This window comes from Rhinopithecus bieti, unplaced genomic scaffold (genome assembly GCF_001698545.2).
Source record: "Rhinopithecus bieti isolate Rb0 unplaced genomic scaffold, ASM169854v2 scaffold_20129, whole genome shotgun sequence".
Classification (NCBI taxonomy): Eukaryota; Metazoa; Chordata; class Mammalia; order Primates; family Cercopithecidae; genus Rhinopithecus; species Rhinopithecus bieti.
Window position 1 is genome coordinate 132372 of NW_016809657.1, and position 10167 is coordinate 142538.

The 10167-nt window shown below is 45.7% G+C and overlaps 1 protein-coding gene across 2 annotated transcripts in view; it reads left to right on the forward strand.

The window, feature by feature from the left end:
* Positions 1–1495: 1495 nt before the first annotated feature.
* TNFRSF10B (TNF receptor superfamily member 10b) overlaps positions 1496–10167 on the forward strand; it is a 52678-nt gene continuing 44006 nt past the window's right edge. For both annotated transcript variants that reach the window (XM_017890010.1, XM_017890011.1), the window contains exon 1: positions 1496–1942. In XM_017890010.1, coding sequence (XP_017745499.1) covers positions 1793–1942 — 150 coding nt within the window. In that variant the 5' untranslated portion in view covers positions 1496–1792. The remainder of the gene's footprint in view (positions 1943–10167) is intronic.

The following is a 10167-nucleotide window of genomic DNA, read 5'->3' on the forward strand; positions in this document are numbered from 1 at the left end:
CGGTTTTCCAAGTGGACAGCTGGGAATTCAGTCTTCCCTGCTGCCCTCCACGGCTGTCTTGTCTGGATCCCCTGGTCATCTACTCCCAGTACCAAAAACTGCTGTATCCTTGAAAATCCCTAGTACCATGAAGGAATGAAAATACCTAACAATGTGATGTATCATGTTTTATTTCCTAGACTAGTGACAAATGAAAGCTAAGTGTAGCAAGGTTGCAGGGACACAGACACATCTGTGGACTAGATGTGAGCGTAAGTTGGGTTCTGTAGTGGGAAGAGCCGCAGACAAAACCCATCAGACACCGAGTTAAAGAAGGAAGGGGTTTATTTGGCCGGGAGCATCGGCAAGACTCCTGTCTCAAGAGCCAACCTCCCCGAGTGGGCAATTCCTGTCCCTTTTAAGGGCTCACAACTCTAAGGGGGTCCGTGTGAGAAGGTTGTGATTGATTGAGCAAGCAGGGGGTACGTGACTGGGGGGCTGCATGCACCGATAATCAGAACAGGACAGGGATTTTTTACAATGCTTTTCCATACAATGTCTGGAATCTATAGATAACGTAATCGGTTAGGTCAGGGGTCCATCTTTAACTACCAGGCCCAGGGTGTGGTGCCGGGCTGTCTGCCTGTGGATTTCATTTCTGCCTTTTAGTTTTTACTTCTTCTTTCTTTGGAGGCAGAAATTGGGCATAAGACAATATGAGGGGTGGTCTCCTCCCTTAGGTCAGTGGTCTTTTGGCCAACATAGTGAACCCCCAAGTCTACTAAAACTACAAAAATTAGCCAGGTGTGGTGGTGCAGGCCTGTAGTACCACCTACACAGGAGGCTGAGATGGGAGCATTGCTTGAATCTGGGAGACGGAGGTTGCAGTGAGCAGGGATCACACCAGGGCACACCAACCTGAGCCACAGAAAGACTGTCTCAAAAAATAAACCACACAAAAGAAAGAAAAGAAAAAGAAAGAGAGAGAGGAAAGAAAAGAAAGAGAGGAAAGAAAAGAAAAGGAAGGAAAGAAAGGAGGGAGGGAAGGAAGGAAGGAAGGAAGGAAGGAAGGAAGGAAGGAAGGAGAAAGCAGGAAGGAAGGAAAGAGTAAGCAGGAAGGAAGGAAGGAAAAGAAAAAGAGAAAGAAAAAGAAGAAAGAAAGAAAAGAAAGAACGAAAGAAAGAGAAGGAAGAAAGAAGGAAGGAAAGAAATGAGAAAGAAGGAAAGAAGAAAGAGAGAGAGAACGAGAGAACAGGAAGGACAGGTGCCGCTGGGAAGGGGAGAGGATCCAGACGCGCCTGGAAAGCGGACTCTGAACCTCAAGACCCTGTCTGTTCACAGCCAAGCGCGCGACCCTGGGAGGCGTCAACTCCCCTAGGCGCCTCACTCAACTCATTCTCCCCCAGTTTCGGTGCCTGTCCTGGCGCAGACAGGACCCAGAAACAAACCACAGACCCGGGCGTAGCCGCCAGGGCGAAGGTTACTTTCGATACCTTCCCCTCCGCGCCCCACTTGGACGCGCTTGCGGAGGGTTACGTTGACAAGGCTCTTATTATTTATTTATTTTTTGTCACCAACCTGTGGCGGAATTTGCAGTTGCATATTGGCTCTGATTCGCCCCGCCCCGAATGACGCCTGCCTGGGGGCAGTGAAAGTACAGCCGCGCCGCCCCAACTCTGCCTGGACACAGAAATCAGCACGTGTCCCGCGAACTCCGCAATCTCTGTGCCCACAAAATACACGGACTGACGTCCGATCTACCTTAAGAGTTGAAACCTACGGGCCTGGGGGGCGAAGAGCGTTCCCTCCTGCCATGGGACAACGGGGACAGAGCGCCCCGGCCGCTTCGGGGTCCCGGAAAGGGCGCGGCCCAGGACCCAGGGAGGCGCCGGGAGCCAGGCCTGGGCTCGGCATCCTCAAGACCCTTGTGCTCGTCGTCGTCGCCGCCGCGGTACTGATGTCGGTGAGTCCCCGCCGCGGTCCCTGGCTGGGGAAGAGCGCTCCTGACGCGGGGAGCGGGCAGGGAGAGAGGGGGACACGGCGGGGGTGCGTGGCTCGTGTCGCCCGCGGCCGGGCATGTCCGGGCAAGACGTACCAGTCGCCGGAGTCGGGGGAAGAGCCGGGTCCCCGGGCTGGGCAGGACCGACCCGGGCCGCGAAGGAGCAGAGCGCGCGTTCCACTTGGTGTAAATTCTGGAATCCAGTGAGGGAGAGCTACAAGGTGGGAATTCCCGAGTAAGCTGGGTGAAGCCACAGTGACGTCGTCGGACTTTCATTTTGTTTTCTTTCCTTACTTTCTTTTCTTTCTTTCTCTTTTCTTTTCTTCCTTTCTTTCTTTCCCTCCCTTCCTTCCTCGCTCAGTTCCCGCCTTAATTTCTTTTCCTTTTGCGCCTTCGAATGAATTCCTAAAGGTGCTTATTGCAGATCGCTTTGAACCCGCGGCCAGCGAAGAACTCCCCTGTGGTTGCTGCGTCCCAGTGGTTCCGCGCGCGGGAGCGGCCGCGGGGGCAGCTGGAGAGGACCCTTCCCCTCCTTAGCGGCTCAACCCCTACGCGCGCGGGACGGCTCATCGCCAATGCCAGTGTTTGGGGTTCCTTGGGAAAATGAGATTTAGGAGAAGGGAGTCTGTGGCACTTGGGGCCTGACCTCCTTGATAGCAGCAGCTGCATTTTGGTCTGGCAAGAGCCTTTCTTGCCACCTTTCGGCAAATATCTGTGATAATGGGGAAGGAACACAGGGTCGGCTTTGTAGGGAACAGCACGGTGTGCTCAGCGCCGGGAGAGATTGTGAATCATCACATTTTACAGAGGAGGAGACCGTAGCTCAGCGAGGGGAAGAGTGTGGGCCCAGACCTAACTCAAGACTGTACAGAGGGGCTGGAAGGGAGAGGAGGAACCGTGAAAGTAAGGTCAAGAGAATGCTGGTGTTGACCTAAAGAATATCAGTGTGAAGCACTGGAGTTTTATGGGATATTGTTACACACCTCATGTTGAGTTCACTGTTTCCTCCCCACACCACTGTGTGTCCTTGGTATCACCTCTGAGTGGAGGGAGGGCGGAATCGTCCTGATGAGGAAGGTGTACAGGGGCCTCGGCCTCCCCTTCCTGCTGTGGTTTCCGTGGGCCTAGGGCTCCCACGGCATCTTGCTTCTCTGTGGGTGGTGGATCTTTGGCCTCTGGCTGCTTTATATGATTTTTCTTAGCACTGGTTTGCAGTGATTTGGTTTGTTTGCCCTGTTGTGGTTTTTTCTATAAAGAATTTCTTGGATTTTTGGCTTTAGACTTTTATGTTCTTTCTACTTGGAAGATTTTTTTCTGTAAAGAAAGCCACAACTGGGTTGTGTTGAATTTCTCGGATTTGGGGTTTTAGAGTTTATGTTCTCCTTGGAGATTTTTCTGTAAAGAAAGCCACGACAACCGGGTCTGGTAGTTCATGCCTGTAATCTCAGCATTTTGGGAGGCCGAGGCGGGCAGATCACATGAGGTCAGGTGTTCAAGACCAGCCTGACCAACATGGTGAAACCCTGTCTCTACTAAAATTACAAAATTAGCCGGGTGGGCGCCTGTAATCCCAGCTACTTGGGAGGCAGAGGCTGCAGTGAGCAGAGATGGCGCCACTGCACTCCAGCCTGGGAGACAAAAGCAAGACTCCAAAAAAAAAAAAAAAGAAAAGAAGAAGAAGAAGAAGAAGAAAGGCAGGAAGGAAGGAAGCCACAATAGAGTTATGTTGAATTTCTTGGATTTGGGGTTTTAGAGTTAATTTTGTTTGTTTGTTTGTTTGTTTGTTTTTGTGATGGAGTGTCGCCTTTGTCGCCCAGGCTGGAGTGCAGTGACGCGATCTCAGCTCACTGCAACCTCTACCTCCCGGGTTCACACCATTCTCCTGCCTCAGCCTCCTGAGTAGCTGGGACTACAGGCGCCTGCCACCGTGCCCGGCTAATTTTTTGTATTTTTAGTAGAGACAGGGTTTCACAGTGTTAGCCAGGATGGTCTCGATCTCCTGACCTCGTGATCAGCCCACCTCAGCCTCCCAAAGTGCTGGGATTACAGGCGTGAGCCACCGTACCTGGCCGAGTTTATGTTCTGCTTGGAAGATTTTCAGCCATTATTTTTTCAAATACTCTGTCTCTTCTGGTGACCGTGGTCTTAATACATTTACGTTAGAATGTTAGATTTTGTATCAGAGTTAACTTAGTATCTGTTCTTTTTTTTTGCCCCATCATTTTCTATGCTTCACTTTGGGTAGTTCCCAGTGAGGGCTCTTCAAGTTCATTGATCTGATTCTGCAGAATCTAACCTGCTGTTAATCTCATCTACTGTATATCAGACTTTTTTTTTTTTTTTTGAACTTTAGAAGTTCTCTTTCGGCTTTTTTAGTATCTTTCATTTATTTCCTGATCTTCTTTCTGTTTTTCTTTTTTGAGACAGGGTCTTACTCTGTCACCCAGGCTGGAGTGCAGTGGCACAGTCAGAACTCACTGCAGCCTCAACCTCTTGGGCTCAAGTGATCCTTCCACCTCGGCCTCCCAAGTACCTGGGACCACAGGCGCTTGCCACCACGCCTGGCTAATTTTTGTATTTTTAGTAGAGACCAGGTTTCACCATGTTGCCCAGGCTGGTCTCAAACTCCTGCGCTCAAGGAATCCTCCCATGTTGTCCTCCCAAAGTGTTGGGATTGCAGGCCTGGGCCACCATGCCCAGCCTATGAGTTTGGTGGCGGTGTTTTTTGTTTCTCTTTTTTAAATATCCTTGAGTACATTTGTAAGCTTTAGATGACCTGTTTTAAGGTCTTTAATGTATCAACACCATTATATCTGTTATCACACCACTGTTTCTGTTGATTGCGTTTTGTTTCCTGCCTGTGGGGACATTTTTGGTTTTTTTCCATGCATAGTAATTTTTTATTGCATGACATTGTGAATTTTGCTTTCTTAGGTACTGAACATCATTGTGTTTTTTCAAAGTCTATTGGGTGTTATTACTCTGGTCACAATTAGAAAACTGAGGATCAGTTTGCTCCTCTGATACTAGCTTTTAACTACGTATAACCATATGCCTTGTGTTCACTTTCCTTATTCAGAGGCTCATTTAGTTAACTACTAAGGGTATAGTGGTCAACTTCTGATGTAACTAGCCAGCACCCCTGGCATGTGGTCTGTCCACTGTGGGAAGGGGAACAGGAACATGCAGATCTCTCAGCCCTGCGTGGGCCACAATCTAGTCTTTCATTCCCTGGGTGGCTTCTTCTCAGGCACCCAGAGTCAGTCTCAGCAGACACTGGACACGTCCTCTGCAAGGAGCAGCTGCTTCTCCCAGTCTCTGCCCTGCACTTGACCTCTGGAAGCTCCTGCCTGTGGTTCTCAACAGAGTCTACAGAGCTCTACAGGGTCCTCTGCCCCTGCTGCAGCTGGAGGCTGTCCTTATGCAGTGAGCTGAGGCCATAGCTAGTCTCACTGTCTGTGCTTGGCGGCGGGGGTGGGAGTGATTCATTCATCAGGTAGACGAGGAACCCTTTACTCTGGGAAAATCTGTGCCTGAGCTGGGGAAGGACAAATGAGCCCTGTGTGAATACTGCTCCCTGGAGCCCACAGTCCAGTGGAGCAGATGACAGCAGGGACCTCAATAACTATCAGGAAGCATGAGGTCCCACCATTGTCACCTCCCCTACCTCCAGAGTGGCTGTGCTGGCTCCAGAGATGTCATCCCTCCATATTTGACTGACAGAGGGAGGCTGTGCAGTCCCAAGGCTGCAGGTCATGGTAGTTTGGCTGGGATAATATGGTTTGCTTAAAATCAACATTGCGGGTAATGATCATAGTAATCAGAGTATGTGTTTAAGTTCTGTGTTCTAAGCGCTTTCCATACATATTAACACTGTCAGTTCACACAACAACCTATGTAGGAACTGTGATTATCCAGGGCAGTTTTAAGGATGTGGGTGACTCAGAGAAGAAAGAGAAGGTTTCTCGGGTTAATTTTTGACGAGAAATATTAGCAGGCGTTAGGCTCAAACTTGGTATAAAGCAAGGAGCCTGTGTCACAGGTGGGTGAGTCACAAGACAGGGAAACCCCGCCAATGACTCATGTCCGGGAGGAGGCAGGGTTCCTAGAATTCAATGGGTCAAGAACTGAATAAGCCAAACCCCTGGCCTCCCTTCTTCTTCTTTTCCTTCTCTCTCTTAACCATGCCCATGGACACCCCCATGAGCCCATTTCTGTGGCCCAACACAATCACACATCTCTGGCCACATGCCCATTCTCCCTCAAAAAGAGAGGCCCATGGATGGCACAGCCTCGTCCTGCACAGCAGAAAGAGTGAATGGTGATGAATGGATCTATATTATTTCAACTCTCCTACATTTTGTAATCATATTACAACATTAATTCAGCAGTACCTCTCTTGTTTTTACTCCCCTCCCCCATTACACTGGCTTCCTGTCTGTCTGGGATTCTGTCTGCATGAACTCTTTCCTCTATGTCCACTACTGTCCCTACCACCGATGGCATTTGTCACTTCTGCCTGAGCAGCCCCTCCAGACTCTTCACAAGTTCGTGGACTTTGGGGTTAATGATGGCTGTGCCTCAGCTCCTGTGAATGGAAACTGTGCTAAGGAAAGGAAGGGCCGTGTCGTGTTCCCGATATGCCATGGCTCATGGCTCCTTGCATACACAAGTTGCCGGCGCCGTACATGTCTTCCATGATTCTTTCCATGATTTATATGAATGGTAATGGTGGATTCTGGAAGCCTGCACAATGCAGATGTAGTGTCCTCAGCCTGCTCATATATGCGTTGAACGTAGAGTGGGAGTGTGCAGGGCAGGCTGAGACAGAACAGAGGATCTGAATAGAGTGTGGAGGATCACCCACATCCAGAGTCACCAAGGCCATTGTCAAGTTTTCACTGAGGACGTCCCCCATCAGATCTACCCTTTAGAGATCATTGTTCACCCAGTGGAGAGTGGATTAGATGAGTGACCTCAAGTGTGGCCTGGGCAGCATTTGGGATGGGTCCTAGTGGTTAGGGTGAGGGTCAGGTTGCATTATCATGAAGGAGGCAAGTGGCAGCTTACCAAGTGGTAACAAACTTGCCTTACAGCAGGTATAGGACACTCTATAAAGGAGGATATATTTTGACAATTTCATGATTGACTATTATAAATTTACTTTCCTTTTAAAGGCAATCAGAGCTGTTTAAGCTGATTTTTCTATAGCTGCTTGATTTAATTTCACTGAACCATAGTACATCATGGCGAAGGTGTAAAACTTACATTTTGTGGGTTTTTCTCATGATTATAGCTAACGTTTGAGGGATATCAGGATGTCTTAAGTTTTGGCTACATGGTTATGGGTGATTGCCATGGGGTATATCTAAACTGTGTTTTTAATTTTTCTTTAATAGTACTAAAATGAATTCATCAAAGAAGCAGAATACAAAATCAACTGGAAAAGTCAATTGCATTTCTATACACTACCAATGAACAATTCAAAAAAAGAAATTAGGAAAAAATCCATTTACAATAGTATCAAAAATAATAAAATAGGAGTAAACTCACCAAGGAGGTGGAAGACTTGTGCAATGAAAACTATAAAACATTACTGAAAGTAATTAAAGAATACAAAAATAAATGGAAAGCTATGCCATGATTATGGATTGTAAGACTAATTATGTCAACATTTCCTAAAGTGATCTATACATTCAATGTAATCTCTATCAAAATCCCAATTACATTTTTGCAGAAATGAAAAAATGTATTCTAAAATTCATATGGAATTTCTAGGGACCAGAATAGCCAAAACAATCTTGAAAATGAATAAAAATGTAGTAGGATTCATATTTCCTGATTTTCAAAATCTCCTGCAAAGCTGCAGTAATCAAAACAGCATGGTACTGGCATAAAAGCAGGCAAATAGATCAGTGGAATAGAATAGAGCAGCCAGAAATAAACCCTCACATATATGGCCAAATTATTTTTCACAAGGATGCCAAGACGGTTGAATGGAGAAAAGGGCCGTCTTTTCAATGAAGGGGGCTGGGAGAACTGGATATCCATATTCAAAAGACTGAAGTGAATCTTAGCCTAACATCATATATAAAAAATAGCTAAAAACAAAAACAAAAAAAAGATGTAAATGTAAGTGCTAAAACTACAGAACTCTTGAAATAAAATATAGGATAAAAATTTTGTGACATTGGATTTGGCAATAATGTCTTGCATATGACACCATGGACACAGGCAACGAAAGAAAATATACATATTTTGGACTTCATGAAAATCAGTAACTCGTATGCATCAAAAGATATAATTAACTGGATAAAAAGGCAAAACCCACAGAGTGAGAGAATATATTTGTAAGTCATATATCTGATAAGGTCTTAATATCTAAAGTACATAAAGAATTCCTATAGTCCAACAAAAGAAAAACAACCCAGTTAAAAATGGGCAACTGATTTTTATAAACATTCCTCCAAAGCAAACATACAAATGGTCAATAAGTATATGAAAAGATACTCTAATCACTAATCATTAGGGAACTGCTGTCAAAACCACAGAGATACCATCCTATACCCATCAGGATGATTATTATAAAAAACACACATACAGGACGGGCCCGGTGGCTCACGCCTGTAATCCCAGCACTTTGGGAGGCCGAGGCGGGCGGATCATGAGGTCAGGAGATCCAGACCATTCTGGCTAACACCGTGAAACTCCATCTCCACTTAAAAAAATACAAAAAAAATTGGCTTGGTGTGGTGGCGGGCGCCTGTAGTCCCAGCTACTGCAGAGGCTGAAGCAGAATGGCATGAACCCAGGAGGCAGAGCTTGCAGAGAGCCCAGATTGCACCACGGCACTCCAGCCTGGGCGACAGAGCTGGACTCCGTCTCAAACACACACACACACACACACACACACACACACACACACACACACACAGCATTAGCAAGGTTGTAGAGAAGTTGGAACCCTCATACCCTGTTAATGGGAATGTAAAATGGTGCAGCCACTGTGGAAAACAGTTTGATAGTTCCTCAAAAGTAAAAACAGGATTACCAGATGATCCATCATTCCCACTTCTAGGTATATGTCCAAAAGAATTGAAAGCATGGTTTCAAACAGATGTTTGTACACCCACGTTTATAGCAGTATTATTCACAATAGCCAAAAAGTGGAAGAAACCCAGGTTGGACAGATCACTAGATAATGTGGTATATTCATACTATGGAGTATTACTCAGCCATGAAAAGGAAGGAAATACTGGCACATGCTACACAATGAATGAACATTAAAAACATGCTCAGCAAAATGCCATTTATAAAAGGACAAATGAAATAGGATTCCACTTATATGAGGTACCTAATGTAGTCAAATTCACAAAACCCAAAAGTAGAATGTTGGATGCCAGGAGTTGTAAGAAGGGAAGAATGCGAAGATGAAATAACTTCTGAGGATGGATAGTTGTGATTGTTGCACAACAACATTAATAAATGTAGTGTCACTGAACTCCATACTTTAAAAGATTAAAAGATAAGTTTCATGTTATATATAATTTACCTTAGTTTTAATTTTTTTTTAGAAGAAAGCATTTATTATAGTCACTATAACAATTACATATAAAATGGAAATATTGTTGATTTAAAAAGCCAATGCACAGGCCGGGCATGGCGTGGCTCACACCTATAATCCCAGCACTTTGGGAGGGCGAAGCGAGTGGATATCCTGCGATCAGGAGTTCAAGAGCAGCCTAACCAACATGGAGAAACCCCATCTCTACTAAAAATACAAAATTAGCCGGGCATTGTGGCGCATGCCTGTAATCCCAGCTACTCGAGAAGCTGAGGCAGGAGAATCGCTTGAACCTGGGAGGCAGGAGGTTGCGGTGAGTTGAGATTATGCCATGGCACTCCAGCATGGGCAACAAGAGCGAAACTCCATCTGAAAAAAAAAAAACCAAAAAGCCAATGTACAATTAAAATGGAATTCTAAAACATACTCAATTAACATTAAATATGCAGGTAAGAAGGAACAGGTAAAAGAAATAGAATTGACAAAAAATGGTAAAATTATAGAATTATTTTGGCTATATTAATAATTACACTAATTGTAAATCCACCAAAGACTATAACTCAAAGGTAGATATGGTTAGAAGGATGAAAAAGTGAGACTCAACTACATAATGTTTATAAGAGAT